Consider the following 21,281-nt stretch of genomic DNA (forward strand, 5'->3'; position numbering starts at 1 on the left):
CTCCTTGAGTGTCTTTGCCTGGCTGGAATGTGTCTTTGCACTCCATAATGCCTTTTGCTTGCCTGGATGGAGGACAGAGAGATGTATGTGAGTGTGTGTAGAAATTAACCTACTGTACAAAGGTAAGATTACCATTTGTTGCTCTGCCACTTTTATGTCTGGGCCCACCCACCACTGGCATGTGGCTCCTGGAAGGCTATAAAGAAGGGAATGTGGCCCTTGGGCTATTTCATGAGGCCATCACTGGCCAGGCTTTTCATATTTGGCTCCTGCATTTTAGAAGAAAGTAAGCTCTCAGTGAAAGGCGTTATAATTTTATCAGGAGATGTGGCAGAAAGGACAGAAACCTGAGTGGAAGCCTCAAGGGACTTGGCTGAGTTTCCCTACAGAGGCCTCTTTTCCTGTTGAGAAGCAATTAGCCAGGCTGTTATCTCTTATCTCTCTCTATGTTATGGCTTTATAACTCAGGCAGTGGAGGAAGGCAAAAAAAAAAGTTGTTGTTTTTAACGAGGAGCATACAGTGCTTGGTACCAGTTTTCCAAATCAAGGTGAGATTATTTTCCTTCAAGAATACTTCGCTTTTGATGTATTCATTAATGGCCCTATACCAAGTTCCAGTGCATCAAATAATTATCCCCCATTCATTTTTGAAAGTCCAGATCGCCTATTAGCATTACTTGCTCACACCTTTGTTCCGTATCATTAGAAGGAGGTGTTAAGCTTTTTTCAGATCTGTTTGCTTTTGCATTCAGAGTTCAGACTTTTTACATTAAAAATTTTTTCAGCTGTTTAATGAAGAGCTTTCCCGTAATAGACTGCATCGTCTAAGGCAATACTAATAATTGCAGGAGCCAGTGAAGATTGATGAAGCTAGAAAAAGATGAATGTATGAAAAGAAAGAGAGCTACTTTAAAAGCTTCTAGAGCTAGAAGCATGAAGGGGGAAACGAGTGAAGGGTATCAAGCATCTGTGTCGTTGACATCACAGCCTCTGCACTTTTAGTTTTATGATTTTAACATATTTAACTGGTTGGATTTTTGATTTTGCATGAAGAGTATTGTAGGGTGGGTGACTCTGTCAATTTTGGTTTGTTTCTCACGGTTTCTCCTTTTTCCAGTCTTAAGTTCAGTCGTCTACATTTCCGTATCAGTTCATGATTTTTTAAAAACAAGTCCTCCTAAAAATTAATCAGCCTTTTAGTGCAATTTTCTCTTAATATGCACATTTTTGTAAGCTATTTTACCTGATTGACATATTTTTTGCAAAGTAATTTCCCTAATTTTTGTATGTTATTTTACTAATATTTGCATTTCATTTACCCTAGTATATGCATTTTTGTACACATTACTTAGCTAGAGAACTGCACTGCAAAATCTGGAGAAGAGCAAATAATAATAATAAATAATAAAATTTTATTTTTATGCCGCCTATCTGGCCGAATGAACGGCCACTCTAGGCGGCGTACATAATTAAATTAAAATACAACATATAATACAGTTTTAACATATAATACTGTTATAATCCACCAACCTACATCTATACACTGTAAACTAAAACTATCTTGGAGTCCTGTATGCCCGCTAAAACAACCAGGTTTTTAGTCCTTGGCGAAAACTTACCAGGGAGGGGGCATGACGAAGATCATATGGTAGAGAATTCCAGAGGGTGGGGGCCACAACTGTAAATGCCCTCTCTCTGGTCCGCACCAGCCTAGCTGTCTTAACTGGTGGGACCGAGAGAAGGTCTTGTGAGGCAGATCTCGTCAGGCGGCATATTTGGTGATGTTGTGGGATGGCTGTGTTTTGGTTCATGTATTGTTTCAAAAGGTGCAAATTAGGTACGTTTGTCTTTAAATGCAAACTGAATCTAATTTAGCTGATAGAAACATCTCTAAGGCTCTTTGCTGGGGATTGAACCTAATTTCTTTCCCATCTTTATGGAGTTTGGAATGGTATACCTTTAAAAAAGCAGGAGGAAGAATGCTTCTTTCCCCTGCTATCTTCGTAAGACAGACACACAAGATGACAATAGATGCTAAGCAAAGTAAGCTCAATTGTTTGCCGCTCCAGCCTGCCTTTAATACATAGGGAATGGTGTGATCTTTATTAGGTATTCAGGTGGGCCCAGTAACGCAGTACAATGAGGAGATAAGATCCCTAATTAGTTTATTGTAGCTGGGATCTGAAGTTACTTCTTGACAAGTGGCATCTGAAATTATTCCCTCCCACCCTCTGCCAGCTTTGGCCATGATATGTGTTTTTGTGCCCTCCTCTTGTGTAATCCAGGCCCTTGTGATGAGGTTACAAGGTGGTGGTCCTGAGTAAAATTGGTTGTCAGAGGAATGCCTTTTAATTATCAGTCACATGGTTGCGTCTGGAAAAAAATAGCAAAGGCTACTTCCCACAGAGAATTCAAAATTTTCTCCTTTGCTATCAAGACTGGAATTATTATCATTTACAGAAACCTGAAATGTTCAGGGGGTTGCTAAACATTGTGGCCATCTTTTTTTTTTTTAAGTGTAACAATGTGTACATTTATAAGGGAGGGGTTTCTCTCTCTCTCTCTCTCTCTCTCTCTCTCTCTCTAGTGCTGATACCTAGAAACCAAAGTTCTTTTCTCCATTGTGTGGTGGTATAAGAATAAAAGACTGTGTTCTACTAAGCAAAAACATACTTTTCTTGTATTCTTATTCATACTAATGTAGGAATCTCCAGGTATGCATGTGTATGGCTGTCATGTTGGACATGACTAAGACATGTTGGACTAAGATCATGGATGAAGAACTGCTGCATTAGGCCAAAGGCCCATCTAGCTCAGCCTCAGAGTGGCCAACCAGATGTCTATGTGAAGTAGGGCCTGAGTGCAAGAGCACTCTTCCTTTCCTGACAGTGGAGGTAGCTATTGAAAGTCTTATCTTTGACTCCCCTGTCATCCAAGGGTCCAACCACTTCCCTAGCTGGTCTCTGGCTTCTAATGTATTTAAAGAATTTTTTGTTGTTGGTCTTTTAACAAAGTGCTTCCCAAATTCTTTTTTTTTGCATCCCATGTTGTCTGCTTGCATTTCTTTTGTCAAAGTTTGTGGTCCTTTTTGTTCTCCTCATTGGGACAAGACTTCCATTTTTTGAAGGACGCTTTCTTGCCTCCGGTAGCATCTTTTACACTCTTTAACCACCACTGCCATCCTCTTGGCTCTGTCTCACTACAAGAGGGAGTTATGCCCACCACATTAAAAGAGAGGGCATGTGACATCTTGAAGAGGTCCTCCCTGAACCCAGAGGTTTTAGAAAACTGCTGTCCAGCCTCTAATATTCCATTCCCAGGCAAGGTGATTGAGAAGGTGGTGGCTGACTAGCTGCAGGAATGCCTGGAGGAAACAGATTAGATCCATTCCAGGCTAGTTTCCAGACCAGGTTCAGCACCAAAACAGCCTTCGTGGCCCTGATTGATGACCTTTATCAGGAGGGGGGGGCAATGCGACCCTGTTGGTTCTCCTTGATCAAGCAGGTGGGAGTTGGAAGTATTGTATTACAATAGTTCTTCTACTTGCAGGGCTGCTACCAGAAAGTAGTACTAGAAGATTGCTGCTCAGCTCCATAGCTTTTGGGTTGTGGGGTCCCACAAGGGTCCGTTCTGTCTCCTATGTTATTTAACATCTATATGAAACCATTGGGAGCTGTCATCTGGGGATTTGGAATACGGTTTCATGAGTATGCTGGTGACACACAATTCTGTCTCTGTTCCATCTGAATCAGAAGAGGCTGTGAAGGTGTTAGGTATCTGGAGCAATGATGGGCTGGATGGAGGTTAATAAACTGAGGATGAATCCTGATGAGTTGGAGGTGCTGTAGGTGGGTTGTATCCCCCGTGAAGGAACAGGTTTGTAGTCTTGGAGTAGTCTGTAGTCCCAAGTGGCTTCTGTAGCTAGGAGTGCTTATGGCCAGATTCACCTGATTCACCAGCAACAGCCATTCCTGGATTGGCATAGCCTGGCCTCAGTTGTCCATGCTCTGGTGACTTCGCATCAGGACCACTGTAATGTGCTATATATGGGGCTGCCCTTGAAGGTGGTCTAGAGGCTGCAGCTAGTGTAGACTGCAGCTGCTAGACTGGTCAGTGGAGCAGCCTAATTGGACCATGTGACCCTGGTTCTGAGAGAGCTCAGGCCTGATTCAAGATGTTAGTACTAGCATATAAAGCCCTAAATGGCTTGTGACCCAAGTACCTAAAAGAGTGCCTGTCCCAGTATCAACCATCTTTGACCTTACAATCAGCAAGTGAGATCTTGTTGCTGGTGCCACCACTGGTGGCTGCCTGGTTGCCGCTGACTCATGACAGGGCCTTTTCAGCAGTAGCTCCCTGTTTGTGAAATGTCCTCCCCAGGGAGGTACATGTGTCTCCATCATTATTGACTTTTAGGGAATTTGAAAACATTCCTGTTTACCCAGACATTTGATGGCTAAAAAACACTGTTCCTGGCAACCCAAAGATCACCAGGTAGAATAATGTTTTTATCTGCCACTGTTTTCACAATGCTTTCAATTGTTTTCAGAATGGTTTTTGTTACATTGTATTAAATGATTTGTTGTAAATGCGTTGGCCACACTGGGCTCCTTTGGGAGGGACATCAGGATATAAATGTAATTAATAAATACATATTATTAACCAATGAGGTGCTAGGATTTAGCTGCCATGACAATCCTCAGCTGGCTTGTAGGCAACTTCAGTGAGGCTTTATTGTGCAAGTGACATCACAGAGCAACCATGTCAGACTCAGGACCCACTTTCTGCCCCAAGTTGTAACATGAGACTCCCTTTTAAAAACAGAAATTACTGTATTTTTTCTAATTTTTCTAATCTCTCTCTCTCTCTTCCCTCTCCCAATTCCTCAGAGATACCTCAATGTCTTAAATTAGAAGCTGTCAATGGCATTGCTACGCTGAACTGCACTTTCTTTTCTCTGAAGTGTATTGGAAAGAGAGACAAAATGTGAAATCCTACCAGATGTTGTACAGAATGGCTTATGAGTGCCATAGGCTGCCATTTAACTCTTTCCAAGTTGCATAATTTCACTAATGGCAGGGCAGCTATTTTCATCTCCCATTTGATGAGGGGCTCTTCTTCTCCTCTCCACCTCCTTTTGTTGCTCCTGAGTTATGGGATACTTGTGGGAGTTTTGTTGTTTAATTGTCAGCTCCAGATGTTTTAAACAGGGTATTTGTTGTAACTGTCGGGGTATGAATTAGGGATGGCCTTTGTTAGTTGATGCTACCTTGAAAGCATTCCGCCAACCTAACAGGCAGTACCGATTCGACTTCATACTTTGTCCACAAGCCACTGATTTTACCAGTCTGAATTTTCCCCTCTCCAAAAATACTGATATTAATGTTGATATTTTTTCAAAATATTGATATTTTGAAAGGAACTATTGATAAATTAAAGAAAATATAAATATTTTGAAAGAACAAAAATATCAGTATAAAGAAAGTAGTTTTGTCGTTGCTGCCTCCTTCTAGGCTGTGACTGAGGCTGGTCAGTTTTCACTTTAGTAAGCAGACACCAGCTGTTTTTCTGAATGCCTCGCCTGAATGATGTGTGTTTCTAGCTGTATATTGTTTTAATCTCTAATGTTGCAAAAACCAGTGCTAGAGGGAGGTTCTGGACTAGGCAGCTTTGTCATTGTCTGCAGCATCATAAGAATCTAGGGCTGACATATCCAAGAGTCTCAAACTCCTGGGTATGGCAGGACCTTGGTAGATATCTGTGCCCCCTCATAGCCTTCATTAGGAGGGATGGCATACCTGGCTACATCTTCATTGAGGAACTGCAGTCCATCAGAGCATTAATACCTCTATCTTTTGTCATTTCCAGTGATGGAGGGTGTACTACATTTCCATCAGTTGCATGTTGAGGCTTTGCCTACCTGCTAGAATGAGTTGGACTATCCAGAACGGCTTATACAATGGATCTTCTACCAGCAATAATTAAATGTCGATATGGATGCAGAGCCCAAGCAAGAGAGTGTCAAGTGTAGGTAATCCTGTTCTGGATAGGGATCAGTGCAATCACAGCTAGTACTACCTTTCCCATCATATGAAGTGTTATAATCTTGTGTTGACTCTACACATGATGACAGAGCAGTATTTGCACAAACTATGCTGCTTCCCTTAGGCATCTGGTTGGCCACTGTGAGAACAGGATGCTGGACTAGATGGGCCTCTGGTCTGATTCAGCAGGCTCTTATGTACTTATATGTTTCAGACACCCTGTTGAATAGGCTCTATGTAGCGATTGCAATGTGTAGGCTGGTACTTAAGAGCCTTAACAGAAGATGGCAGAGAGCTAGAGACTTTACAGCTTCACTTGAGTTTCTTTGTCATACTCAATGGCAAGTTAAAATTGAACATTTGTCATTATACAAATATTGTTTGAAATATACCCCCTGCTTATTTCAAAATACATGTCTATTCTGTCTAGGTAAGGGAGGGACTATGAGTATTGTCATCAAGATCTAGGTTGGCATGGATAAGATGTTCTGAGAGCATCTTTAAAATGAGCCTCTTAGTGGACAATGAATTAAAGTGAGGGTGACAAGGGTCAAAACGATGTGAGAGAAGGGCATTCTCAACATGCAGAATTCCTGATATGGAGAAACACTGAATTCCTGATATGGAGAAAAGGTTAAAAATCAAGAAAATGGAAAATCTGGCAATTTCTGTAGTTCAAATTCTCCACTAGTAAATAATAACAATGTTAGCAAGCATGAGAAACATGGAAATATAAAATGTTCTTAATGGTCTTATAATCCCTGCAATATTTTGTTGGAGTAAACTACAAGTATGCACTTTTTAAACCATGATGTGGTGTCCTATTAATAAACAGTTTTTAGAGTGAGCAGTAAAAAGCCTAGTGGTTTGTCTCACTTTTTACTACCTGTGTGTATCAGGGCAAAGTGAAAGGCAGGAGAGACTCAGTTGTGGTTTCCCTTTCCTTTTGGCCTTTATGATGTGGTGCTTCACCTTGAACCTTGTAGAGTCCTGCCCACCCACACGCACGGAACCATTTTTTCTTTTGTTCTGTTTGGCTAAAAGCTTGTCCATTTTGTGCCTCTCTCTATATATACAATTGTTCCCAATTGCTTGTGAAGTGGACTCATAAGGGAAGATAAAAGCTGGCAAAGAGAAAGAAGAAAGCTTACCTTATGAACAGACACAATGTACGTGGATGGGTGGGTGCCCGCATCACGAATGCATCATGAATGCATTTTAATTGTCACATCATAAGATGAGAATCAGCTTCCAGCTTCTTTGTATTTAATAGCCTTGGGTACACAGCACTGTTTCCTTTGAACAGGATTTCATATTCATATGAAATGTTGTTCCACTCTTCATGCTTCAGTAAATTATAAAAGGCATGAGTTTAACACGTACACAGAGAGATAGCACGCTTATATAACAGATAGCCACAGATTTCACACGATTCTGGAGAATCAAATCCCCCCTTGTGAAACCTCAGAAATTACTTTCTATTAGTAATGTGGGTTAACTTCACATGTGAATGTGTAAGCACAAAAAATGGGTGAAGGGGGAATCTAGGGGTATATGCCTATAGGCAGATTTCCCCCAAGATATGCAGGAAAACACTATTTTAGGGGGGGGGAAATCCTCCGCCTGCCTTTCCCACAAACTCCCCCCACACCACAACAGTGGAGAGACAAGCAGTATGCTGTGCCATTGGCAGCAGAGAGCAGTGTGCAGATGAGAACTCTTAGCTGGCTGAGCAGAGCCAGCCCAAGATATTTTACTGCCCGAGGCAAAGGACAAGATGGAACCACCACCACTATCCAATTCCACGAGCCCACCTCTGCACTATACATTTAAAGCAGTATTGTCTCACTTTAAGCAGGCATGGTTTTCGCCAAAGAATCCTGAGAAGTGTAGTTTAAGGGTGCTGAGAGACCCCCATTCCCCTTGCAGAGCTACAATTCCCAGAGGGGTATAACAGTCAATCCCTCTTCCCAGGATACTAGCAACTTCTGGGTGAAAGCAAGTCACTTCAACATCTCCCTGGAACAGAACTCAAATCCTTCCCTCCTGTTCTCCATTGCACGGCTCATTTCCACGGAGCTACCAGGAGTTGTTTTTTCACGCGTGCCTGTAAGCACCTTGGGAGATGAGTCAGGCTTAGAAACAATGGCTTTTTCCAGTAAGCTTCATGGATGAATTAGTGATGGGTGAACTTTCCATGAGAAATCTTGGGCCACATTCACACCATACATTTATTCCGCTATTATACCACTTTAAACAGCCATGGCTTCCCCCAAAGAATCCTGGGAAGTGTAGTTTGTGTAGGGTGCTGAGAGTTTTTAGGAGACCTCTGTTCCCCCCCCTCACAGAACTACAATTGTCAGAGTGCTTTAACAGTCAGTCCCTCTTCTCAGAGAACTCTCGGAATTGTAGCTCTACGAGGTAACAGCACAAAGGGCTGACTGGCAACAGGAGGGGCCTTGCTGGCTTAATCATTAAGGTCTTGCCCTTGACACACCTGAGCATGAGCCACAGGATCTTTTGCCACCATGGGCATACATGGGAATTGTAATTTGCAATGCCTCCATGTAAAATCCATGTTCAAGAGCAGCTGCATATTGTATGAAAACAAACCAAGTTTCATAAAATTTTGCAGATGCGTGTTGGATCCTTCTGTCTCTTAATTGCCATTTCACTTTCTCCAGGAAGGGAAGTTGCCACACTTGTTCATACCAATCTTTCATCATGTCCACATTCAGGGATCTCCAACTTCTAGCAATAATCTTGTAGCTGTTAATAAGGATGAAATTAAATCCTTCTGCATTAGTGTCTGTGTTGAATCATTATAAACAGACAGCAGAGCTAATTTAAGATTAGGGGTGATCTCTTTTTGTCCAGTTTCTCTGAAAACCTTTGCCCAAAAGGAATTAACTTTAAGACATAATCACCATAGCTGGAAATAGGATCCCACTGAACCACAATTTCGGCAACATTTGTTGTCAACAGGTTTAGTAATTTTGCTGAAAAGGCTCAGGGTCATATGGCAGCAGTGGTAAACTTTCAGGAGGTTTTAGGGATATGTATCTTATCTAGGTCTCCTGTACATTAACCTAAGTACCACATTAATCAGCTCGTTGTATATGTCTTCCCTTATTTCAGTGTGGATAATGTGTCTTTACAATTTGTTTCCTGGCAGACCCAGATAACACAGCATTTTCAGGGCACAGCGTTGGAGCCAATGTATCTTTGTGGCCTGGGCACTATGAGAGGGCAGATCCAAGTAACTGTATGTGCAGTGAGCTGTTCCAGCCTAGTGAATGTCCGTTATCCTGGACATGTGAACAAAAGGATAAAGGAGAAGTTTCCATTAGAAAATCTCTGGATAAGTTTTATGGGGCTTGCTGCCAGAAGAAGTCATCTGGAGGGAGTCCAGCATATGAAGTGGCTTCCCAATGCCTGTCTGTCAAAATTGCAGATCTGGCAGACAAAGAAGGAATGAAATATGCCCAGAAGAGTCTCCAAATAGCCCAAATGGTTCTTAATCAAGATGAGAATCAGGTGTTTCCTCAGCACTCCAGCAGCACCTGCTTTTCCATTCCCACAAAAGCTAGTGTGACTTTGGAGGAAGGAAAGCAAATGCCTGGGCTCTCAGACGATGTCCTTCGATTTATTTTGAAACAAAATGTGACAAAATGACAGATTTGATTCATTTATTTTGCCTGGAATGGTTAATATGTCTTAAGCATGTGTGCGATTCCTCCCCCCTTTCCCTCCCCCATTTTTCTCTCCATAAGAAGTGAGAAAATGTTTATTGGGCACAGAAGAAATTGTTACAACGCTGATACCAGGCTAAGAGTATGAGAAGTGATTCTGTTTAATAACATTTGTAGCTAACAAAGAACATAATTGGAACCCTCCTTTAATTCATGCCTTTCTTTGGAGGGATGCGTTGGGATCATTTGTGATTCCTTATTGTATTATAAACCCATAGAAATTTTAATTTTGACCTGATTATTATGTTAGTTTGTGTGATGTGACACTTACAAATGTATGAACCCTAATTTTTAAAATGAAACAATATGCTCCCCCCCCCCAAAATACTTGTATAACGTCCATTTGTTCTTGTTACATTTTTTTCTAATTTTCAAGCTGATATGTGTAATTCCTTTTCTGTAATACATGAATGACAAAACTTCTAATAAAAATATTCCTTTTTTTAAACAAGGCTATAATAAAGGCATGAACAGACTCAGTTATATTTCACAGCACCAAATGGTTCCTTTTATTTACTATTGTTTGCCAGCACTGACTGAAGAATACATTTTGTGCATGTATAGGCTGTTCTTGATCCTCCAGACCTGTGCTTGTGAACATAAGAACCTGATTTTATACAGTGTCAGAGCCTTGGTCCATCTAGCCCAGCTGTCCCCAACTGGGTGCCCTCCAAATGATTTGAACTACAACTCCCATCAGCCCCAACAGCTGATGGGAGTTGCAGTCGAAGATGAGGAGCCCACCAGAGTGGTGATGTCTGGGCTAGCTCAGTTTTGTCTATTTTGACTGGCCATGGTTCTCCAAGGACTCGGGCACAAGACTTTCCCAGCTTTGCTACCCGAGATTATTTTGACTGGAGGTGCCAGGGATTGGATTTTAGCTTGCTTGGAAATTTTTAATTTGTTTGATTTTCTGCAGAAATAAAAGTTATATGTTTTATGTACTTAAAACGGGTACCTTTAAGCTTGAGCCAGTACCAAGGTGCAGCAAGTTTCCTGAAAGATTGCTAGAGTAACCTTTTTCAGGCCATTCAGTATTGTGGCCATTGTGACATCACCAGCACGTCAGCCATATAGTTTTCTTCCTGACCAAGCTCACCTTCATGCTGAAAGCACCTGGGCCAGAAGATTGCATAATAAATAAGCCATTGCCTTGTCCTAATTGAATAGTGTCAATATATTAGATTTTTTCAAATAATGTAGAAGTACTGGTTGGTTGGTTGGTGTGTTTTTTCTTCTTTATGGAATAAAGCTGTAATTCAAGAGATAACAAGCATTGCAAATAAGAGCCTTTCCCCAATGGTGTTTGACCTAATCAATGTGCTTCTATGTAAATAACCCACTTCTTTCCTCTAGGAGGGGATTGTAAAGCTTGTTGATAATTCTACAGATTGTTACTGCTCTGGGCACGCATCACTTGATAGGATGTAAACTGGAGATTTTAAGTCTTGTTCCCTCCCACACTTTGCATAACTTGAAAAGAGACAATGTAAACACATTGATGGGACCACAGAACATAATACACTGGGGAAGTGGACTATAGAAATGGTGTATGTGTGTCTGTGCATGTGTGTGATTCAACAAGACACTGTGAAGTGTGTTCCATGCCTCCCAACTGCTTAAAGTGCAATGAGAAAGCTGTGGCTGCTGAGTCCAAGAGAGTCTCATTTTAAAAAGAGTTAAAACGGCCCCAAAACTGCATCTGTAGCTGGTGGTAATTCAGCTGCATGACTCACACTAACTGAGCTTCTGACCTCTGCTTAATCAACAAATAGATTAATATTCTCGGCTCCATACAGAACCTGTGATCATTTATATATAACCAAAGCTCTCATTTGTATGCATTAAGTTCCTAGAGGTTTCTCCCATTGTATCAATAAGAGCAAATGATACCATGGAAAATCTCTTGGAACTTGTTTGGATCATTGTAACAGTTGCTGGGGGGTTTGCAGCGACTAGCAATGCTTCTGTAGGCTTTAACTAAATTGAATGTTCCTTCTGTTTAGCCTTATTGCTCTCTTTCATGGTAGGAGGTTTGTCTTACAGAAATATCAATCCACTGTTGGTTGGTTCAGAGTGGGTGTTTTTTTTTTTTTTAATTCATTATGATTGCATCCCACCTTTCCTCCATGGCAGTGTTCTCATGGCTACCTTGTGAGGTAGGTTTATGATGAGAGAAAATGATTTGACCAAGGCCAGCCAGTGAGCTTCGAAGCTGAGCAACAATTTGAACCCGGATTTCCACTATCCAAAACAAATTCCCAGCCCTGCCATCAAAGGGCCGAAAGTATCTGACAAACTTTCTGTAGCGTAGGTTTCAGCACCAGCTGAACAATGGTGTCAAAGGACAGCCACAATCCTCTTAATTCGTCTTCTACAGGAGTGAAGTACTACAATGTAAGGCCTGCCAAGCATCTACCACGTTCTTTTATCCTGGAACGGCCAGCCTGTAGGTGAGTTGCTATGCAGTAAGCTACCAGAAATAAGAGGAGAAGATGTTGATGGTTACTGCTTGTGGTTCTTATGTTCTCTGCCTCTTTTCTACTTTATCATGTCTCTGAGCACAATTCAAAGTGCTTGTGCTTACCTTTAAACTTCTACATGGCTTGAGATCTCGGTACTTCAAGGGTCACCTACTCTAGTATGTGAACCTATCCATCCCCTAAGGTCATTGTTGGAAGCCCCTCTTTGAGTGCTACCACTGTCTGAGGTGTGGCAGGTGACAGCTAGGAAGAGGGCCTTTTTTTGGTGGTGCTAACTTTAATGGCCCTAGTTCACACATAATTCTAAGCCATTGTTTGTTTCAGAAACCATGAGTTAACCACAAATCCCACAGACAAACTATGGCTTGTTTCTCCAAAGTTTGGGTTTTTTTCCAGGTGCTCCTGACTTGTGCCCATATAGCTTGGTGAGCATCTGTGATGAGGTGAACAAAACAAGCCATGGCTAAGGAAGGGTGATGCGTTCACACACAGTGCCAAGCTGTAGTGAAAACAAACCAAGGTTTGTAAGTGTACCACAAACCATGGCTTCAGATTGTGGATGGCTAAGAGTAAGCCATAGTTAAGCTGCTGAGCAGAGTTCACACAAAACATTATGCCATGGGTGTACATCAGGCACTTGTCTTTTCAGCACTGTGAAGGCCTCCTTATTTCCCTTTTTATTTTCTTATTGAGATTGTTTTTATTGCTGCTGTTTCCTTCCTGGGATATTTTACTGTTGTACTTTTTGCTTTGTAAACTGCCCCAGAAATATTTACATTGAAGGGTGGAGTAGCAACATTTTAGAATCATGGAAACATGAAGAAAATACTGTGTTCTATTCTGCAAAAACAAAGTGGGTTTATTCAACTATGTCATCCTGTTTGTGCAAGGACTCCTGCCTGTACAATGGGATATCCTTTCCCTCTCTAATCCCTGTCCCCCATATGTTATGGGTTTCCCTCCCAACCCTCCGGAGCTGAGTGTGGGGGGAGGGCACAAGAGATGCACAGGAAGAAGAGAGAGAAAGGAAAACTTTGGCGCAGGCAGAACACCTTGTGCTAACAGGACAACTTCATTGGATACACCCAGCACATTTAAGCATATAAAGTTCATTTGCCATTGATTTCAGTGGGGGAACTATTGGATGGTTATATTAGCTGACTTGATGCATGCCAGTGGTGAGTGGAGGATATCTTTATAGGTTGCTGAGAGATTTGTCATAACAGCAAAAATGTTCAATGTACATCATCACACTTTTCCTTGCTTAAATCTTCCCAGCTGTAACTCTGCATTTTGTGTTGTTATTACAGTGGGACTATTTTCAAAACAAGGTTCAAAATGTCGTAGCAGAAATACCCTCACCTTCTATACCAGCTTTGAGGAATAAGGTCACACCCAGTCAGAGGCACAAATTATATTCCACCATGCGGCCTCACTGTATAGTTGCAGAGGAACTTCTGATAGAACTAGACCCTTCAGGTGAACACCTCCTGTTTCCACATGATCAAGGCCCTTTAAATGATGGGAATCACAGAAACAAGGGCAAAGGAGGTTATTATCAAGGAACTTTGGTTCCCAGATCTATTAGTGGCTCACTTAAAGAGGAAGGCCAGTGTTGACTATCCACTGTGCCACATTCCAGTGATGTTATACCTATTAAGGTCCTGTCATGGAATGTAGCTCTCTAAGGATGCTAAGCTAGCAGATGAAAACTTCAAAGACTTTTGTGCCCAATTTCAAATTCTTACTCAAGAAACCTGGGTTGCTTCAACAATCTTTTTGAGGTCTCAAGGTGGTCTGGCAACTATAATTTTGGTTGATTATAATCCAAATATCTCACTGATTGATCTGGTTCTAGTAATAATATCTTAACTCTCCAAATTGTCTGGTCTTCAGGTTTAAAATTTTTCCTGATAAATGTGTACTGTCCCCCTCAGAATTCAAAGAATGAGGGTATTTCAGTTTTGACTGATCTAGATCAGGTCCCTACCTCTTTATATGTCCAGTTTAGACACTTTAATTTTAATGTCAGGTGACATGCCAAGATAAGATTGAATAATTTTAAAATAGGGGAGAAATTGGGTCTAATACCAGAAGAGCTAATTTCCTTTCACATTAGGAATTCAAAAGACCCAGGAATCAATATAGCTGGCCAATCTCTTTTTACTTTTGTCTTCAAGTTCCATCTGTATATATGTAATTGGACAGATCAAAGCCTAGAATCTGATTTATATACACATATTGGACCAAAGAGTAAGAGCGTTATAGATTTTATGATTCTTTCTCAACCATTTGTTTCTTACTTTGAGACCTTTAAAGCTCTCACAAGGCCCTAGAGTGATTATATGCCAATTCAATCTCTTTTCCCCCCCTGCCAGTCGGATTAATCCTTTCAGTGCTAGCCCCTCCAGAAAACCTGACAGTCCAAGGTGACAGAAGGGTTTGCTGAAATGGGAAGGTACAAGAAGGAATAAATATATATTTTAATGTCCTCTAGGAGATTAACTCTAAGGGACCAACTTTTGTCCTTTTCAGATCCTTAGAAAATTTTGATAAATAGCAAAAGAAATCAGGCCCCTTGTGGTTAGCTCCAAAGCCTCCCACTCAGTCAGACAGCCAAATCAAGGTTGGTTTGATGAGCAGTGCGGTGCTCATAAACGCATTTTAGCAAGAGATATAAGGAGATTAAGGCAAATGGATTCCTTAGAAAATTTCAACTCCTACATACACCTCCGCAGAGAGTATAAAAATTTATTGCATTCTAAAAAGGATGAGCACATACACCAGTCATGGAAGGAGTTAGGTTTGGCAACCTTGGAAAAGAACTCAGCTAGATTTTGGACCTTGGTGGCTCCATTGAGAATCAAATTACTTCATCACAATGGCACGTACATTTTCCCTCCCTTTTCAGATAGTCTATCACCAGGTTAACTTTAGATATTCCTCATAATACAGATTCTTTATTGCTCTTTTCTTGCCCTGAATGGGACCCTGGAACCCCAGATGAAATATATATCTTGATTAACTCTCTGCCTGCAAAAAAAAGCTCCATGGGAGGATATGCTTCCTGCAGAATTGTGTAGATCAAATCCTGCCTGGTGGTGCCTGGTTTTTGCTACAATGTTCACATATATTAGCCGTCATGGGAAAACTCCTCAGAGTTGGGGAGTAAGTATAGTTGTGCCCATTCATAAAAGAGGTTCTAAAGCAGATCCAAAAGTGTTTAGACTGATTTGCCTGCTCAGTGTTGTTGCTAAATTGTATTCTAAATACTTGCTATGCAAATTGGAATCTTGGGCTACTGAGAACTCAATCATAGCCGAAGTGTAGGCAGGGTTTATACAGGGAAAGCCCGGAATAGATCAGTGCTTTATTCTCCATCACCTGATTCAGAAATACTCCAAATGGTAAAAAAGACCTTTTTGTTGCCTTTGTGGATTTTATTTCTGCTTTTGATCTCATTGACAGAGGCCTGTTGTGACAAGAGCTTGTATAGCACAGTGGGGAGGAGAGCCTGGCTGAGAGTCCAGAGTCTGTGAGTTCAAATCCCCACTCATGTCTCCTGGGTGTAAAGGGCCAGTCAAAGATCACCCCCACAGTGAGTGGCTCAGGGGTTATGTGCCCTGCCACCTGTGCAGCCGTGGGCAAGCTGCATAGTCCCAAGGAGTCCAGTTGCCCCCCAGCTGGCAGTTGCGGACAAGGAAGGGGCTGGCTTGTGCAGCTGCGGCAAGCTGAGCAGGCCCTAGCCAGCTGGGGAGGACTAGCTTCAGAGGGATGCAATGGTAAACCCCCTCTGAATGCTGCTTACCAGGAAAACTTTATTCATAGGGTAGCCATAAGTCGGGATCGACTTGAAGGCAGTCCATTTCCCAATATTGACAGAAGTTTATTGTATTTAATACAAATGCTGCACTCTAATACTTCTGTAACGGTAAGGCTCAGGGTAAATGGATTACTATCAGAAAATATACCAACCATCAGAGGAGTTTGCCAGGGATGCATCTTGGCTCCCTTTTGAATTTTCACATCAATGGCAGTTTGTTTATTGAGTGGTTCAGAATATTTTCCAGTTTCAGTTTTAGATGCCAGGCTCTGTGTCCTCTTGTATGCCGATGACATAGCTATGACTTCCACTACACTAATTGGGATGCAAAGGTTAAGAAGTTTGAGTCTGCGTTGGTTAAAGGAGCATCTAATCGTCAATCATGCAAAAACACAAGTGGTAGTTTTTGGAAGGAAGAAAAAAACATGTATGGAAGTTGGATGATAAACCCATTGAGCAACAACATAATTTCAGATACTTGGGACTTGGGTTTAATGCCCAACTTTCATGGAAGTCACATCTGGATACAATTAAGTTGAAATCCTCCCATTCCATACAATCATTGACGTGTTTTTCTAAGTTCCAAGGGGGGAGCTTAGTTGCACCAGCAGTTGAGGTGTTTCGGAAGAAGATAGTCGCACAACTGCTATATGGCACAGAGCTTTGGGGGTATACAAATGTCTCTACTCTCGAGGTCATGCAGAATTCCTTCATGAGATCCCTGTTAGCTGTCCCTCAAAGCACACCTGCATTTCTTTTAAGGGCAGAAACAGGGTTATATTCTATAGAATCCTGTGCTCATGCTGCACTTGCCTTGTATTGGCTGAAGTTGCCTTGTATGAATGATTTGCGCCTGCCAAAGAAATGCTTTCTAGAACAAATGCAAACTCCAACCCAAAGCTGCTGGGTAAATTCTGTTAAATCTACTCTGTCTGCTTATGGGATCATCACGGAAGTTTTACCTACCTTCTCTTCCGCTAGAGTTAAACAGCTGTTCAAAGAAAGAATCCATCCTAATTCTAAACGGTGGGATCTCTATTCAGTTATCCAAATGTCATATTCTATTTGATACCCACTATATAAAACCACATTTGGCATGGAGCAATATTTCACATTTCTGACAGCTGCACCCCTGAGAAAATCATTCACAGCTTTATGACTTCCGTCTATGCCCTCCGCTTAACATTCCAACTCATCAAAGAGTTTGTATCTGTGAATCTGGTGAAGCTGAGGATGTTGTACATTATTTACTAAGCTGCCTCCTATACTAGTCCCCAAGGTTTAAATTTATTTCCTACATCCTTTGCTCCTTGTCAAATAGACCTTCCCTGGAGCAGATATGCATTCTGCTAGCAGGCAACAATATATTTATAACTATCCAGGTGGCAAAATTTGCTCTAGCTATGTGAAAATTAGGTTAGATACCAAAAGAAACCTTGTAGGGTGAGTAGGATGTGCCCCAGTGCTGTTATGGCTGTAGTATTTATATACTAAGTGATAGGGTGGGTCAGTATATCTTTCACTTGGGAGAGGAAATTTTATTTGAAATTTATTGTTGTTGTTCCTTTACTGTATGTTGTTGAACTGTGTTTGCTGAAATATGACTTGTATTTTAATATGTATTTTGTATTTTCCTTTTACATGTGATGAATTGTGGTAGCCTATGGCTCTGAGCAATAAAGATTCATTCATTCATGTTATTACAATGATATAGCAACATGTAACAATGTTGAAATGTTAATGATCCAGATAATCAACCATCCTAAACCAGTTAGTCTTTTTTTTTAGTCAGCCAGAATCTTGCCAATTTTTACCAACAATGGGGCTGGATTGGCCCATTTAATGGAAAGGTGTGTGTAATGATTCAGCAGCATCCCCCTCATTATCACCTAATGCACTCAGATGACCACTCTGATCTTTTCAGCAGAAAGTCATTTGTAGCCATCAGGCAGATAGTTAGCACAACTGCATCCAAAGGGACTTTGGTGTATCGATTCAAATAGCCATGTGCTCATCCTGGCTGAACATTCTTATTTTAAATGGCTAAAATGGTTCTTTCAGCAGCTACTGCTTGATTTATAGTTTTCAAGCTTTTTCAGGAAAGAATGAAAAGCTGAGGTTTTGTTCTTCAACTACCTTCACATAGCCTGGCTGCATATGTGTTCCATTCATGACAAAGAGGTAAAGATATCAAATGACTGTGCCCTAGAACAGTTGGTCATGGAACCAACCAGAGGGCTGGCAACCCTGGGCTTAAGTGGCAACCAGGACATGGTGTAGAATCAACTGGGAGTAGTGACCATGGTGCTGTTAAATTATACTTATACGTAAATGGCCAATTGCCAGGAAAATCCAGCACAGTCACATTTGATTAATTCTCACTCATCTCCAACATTCCTGTTTTATGAGCAAATATATAAAGCATATTGAAATGCCTAGCTATAATTCTGCCAAATAGCAGCACACTTGCTGCTGTTGTAATTAAAAACAAACCTCCAAAGGAGGCTGAAACATGCTAAATACAGTAACATTAAAAGAAAGCTGTGCAAATGGGATAGAATGCTAGAACAGGAAAATGACAATAATAGCCCCTTACTTGTTGTTGTTTAATTAAAACATGCTCCAGTACCAGAGAAATCCAAACCATATGAAAGTTTTCTGTCGTCTAGAAATGCTCAAGAAACTTCCAAAAAATTAGGGGAGTGGTAAAAAGGAAGTTGAAAGGCAAAGCAAGAAGGTCAAATCACTCCAAAATGCTTGGGAGTTGTTTAAAAACACAACATTAGAAGTTCAAGTGGAGTGTATGCTGCAGATCAGGAACGGTACCACCAGAGCCAAGAGGATGCCAGCATGGCTAATAAGCAGTGTCAAAGATGTTACTGGAGGCAAGAAAGCTTCCTTCAAAAAATGGGAGTCTTGTCCAAATAAGGAGAACAAAAAGGACCACAAACTTTGGCAAAATAAGTTCAAACAGTTAATATGGGATGCCAAAAAAAATTGAGGAGCACATTGCTAAAAAACATAAGGACCAAAACCATAAAAAAATAAACATTAGTAACAGGAGACCTAGGGAGGTGGTTGGACCCTTGGATGACAAGGAAGTCAAAGGTGTGCTAAAGGAGGATAAGTAGATTGCAGAGAAGCTAAATGAAATTTTTGCATCTGTCTTCACAGCGGAAGATATAGGGCAGATCCCTATGCCTGAAGTAACTTTTGCAGGGAGGGAGTCTGAGGAATTAAGGCAGTTAGTGGTGATGAGAGATGAAGTTCTTGTTGGAATGTATGAGGTTCAATTCCAACTTGGTGGGTTGAGGCTGCATGGGGTTAAAAAGGGTAGCTAGGGAGGAGACCTCTTGGTTGCTAGGCTATACCTGTCCTTTGATCCTTGTTGTCTCTCCCCTTCCTGCTAGACTGATATGCAAAGGATGTTGATCCCAGTTTCTTCCTGCCTTCCCAGTTTCTTCTTCTCTCTCGAGAGGGGAGCAGACATCTTTCCTTTGTCTCTCCCTCTCAACCAGCATGAGAGCTGCACTGGGACCAGTGCAGACTGCTCCAACATAGCCAGTTAGCTAGATATAGAACTCTTTCCTATCAAGCATGTACTTCCAGAATAAATTAGTTATTTTAAAGCTTAAAGTCTCTGTCTGACTAATTTGCAGGGAAGGTAGAATCTTAGCAAAGATTCGAACACACACACAAGCTCGCTCAATACTCTCCGCTCTGCTACGCAACTCAATAGAATTCCGATAGGTTACGGGCACCAGCCATGCAAAAGGAAATTTGAGCAATTAAAGAAGCTATTGTGTTTGAATCAAGGAAGCTAAATAGAGACCTTTGGTCAGTGAAAAGGGTTAAGCCTTTACTTAAGAATGGCTACCATAGCGGATCGGCTAGGTCTAGACAAACTCGTCCCCAGAGAGTGGAAGCTATGGGAATTCCGTATGAGGAATCAACTGAGGCAACAGAAGCTGTTGGACGTGATTACAGGATCGGAACCGGAAGAGGCTTCTCGAGAGGAACAAAAAGTTTGGACTGAGAAAGAAGAGAAGGTACAAGACTTGATTACGAAAAGTGTAATTCCCAGATTCCCTTGATTATGAATTCTAAGAATGCCAGACAAATGTGGAAAACTCTTGAATCCCATCATCAGCTGAAAAGTGGAGGGCATTTAATTGCAATGTTAAGAAGTCTTATTAATCTGCAAATGAGGGATATTCATTTGAACAACACCTTACTAAATTCATGATGTTAGTCCAAGGGATAGAAGAGGCGGGGACGCAGCTGAACCAAAATGTACAGATTGCTTTATTCCTAGACTCCCTTCCAAAGTACATGGAAACTTTTGTACTTGTTTTACAACAACAGAAAAAGACTCTAAACGAGATTATTTCAGAAGTGAGAGAACAGTTCTCTCAGAAAGCAGCTACGGAAAAAGATAGTGTCTCCTCTTTCCTAAGTAAACAAACTGGCTGAGCTGCTGGCTGACTCCCAGTCAAATGCAGATTTGGGTCTAGGCCTATTAAACAAAATGAAAACTGACAAAATTGCCAGATCCGGATGGCATTCACACAAGAAATCTGAAATGTGAAATTGCTGACCTTCTAACAAAAATATGCAACTTGTCTGTCAGATCAGTCCCCATACCTGAAGACTGGAAAGTAGCCAACGTAACACCAATTTTAAAAAAGGGATTCAGGGGGGAAATCCTGGAAATTACAGGCCAATTAGCTTAACATCTGTCCCAGGAAAACTAGTGGAAAGTATTGTTAAAATAGCCAAGCATATAGAAGAATAAGCCTTGCTGAAGCAGAGTCAGCATGACTTCTGCAAGGGTAAGTCTTGTCTCACTAGCCTATTAGAGTTCTTTGAGAGTGTCAACAAGCATATAGATAGAGGTGATTTGGTTGACATAGTGTACTTGGACTTTCAAAAAGCTTTCAACAAGGTACTTCACCAAAGACTCAAGAGTAGGCTTGATAAGAAGAGAGTTCCTTTTGTGGATCAGGAAGTGGCTAGGAAACAGCAGAAAGTAGGAATAGATGGAAAGTTTTTTCAGTGGAGGAATGTAGAAAGTGGAGTTTCCCAAGGATCGGTATTGGGACCTGAGCTTTTTAACTTGTACAAAAATTATCTAGAGTGAGGGGTGAGCAATGAGATGGCCAAGTTTGCTGATGATACT

At 41.2% G+C, this 21,281-nt stretch overlaps 1 protein-coding gene across 9 annotated transcripts in view; it reads left to right on the forward strand.

Moving 5' to 3' along the window:
• SHLD1 (shieldin complex subunit 1) overlaps nt 1–10,338 on the forward strand; it is a 57,019-nt gene extending 46,681 nt beyond the window's left edge. For 6 of the 9 annotated variants that reach the window (XM_061622494.1, XM_061622497.1, XM_061622499.1 and 3 more), the window contains exons 2-3: nt 5,869–6,031; nt 9,220–10,337. In XM_061622494.1, the coding sequence (XP_061478478.1) occupies nt 5,986–6,031; nt 9,220–9,719 (546 nt within the window). In that variant the 5' untranslated portion in view covers nt 5,869–5,985 and the 3' untranslated portion in view covers nt 9,720–10,337. Of the gene's footprint in view, nt 1–329; nt 549–2,872; nt 2,895–5,868; nt 6,032–9,219 lie in introns of those variants that run through there. The other 3 variants (XM_061622498.1, XM_061622500.1, XM_061622492.1) reach the window with 3 other exon arrangements.
• The last annotated feature ends 10,943 nt before the right edge of the window (nt 10,339–21,281 follow it).

The sequence above is a fragment of the Rhineura floridana genome, chromosome 4 (assembly GCF_030035675.1).
Source record: "Rhineura floridana isolate rRhiFlo1 chromosome 4, rRhiFlo1.hap2, whole genome shotgun sequence".
In the NCBI taxonomy this organism is placed as follows: domain Eukaryota; kingdom Metazoa; phylum Chordata; class Lepidosauria; order Squamata; family Rhineuridae; genus Rhineura; species Rhineura floridana.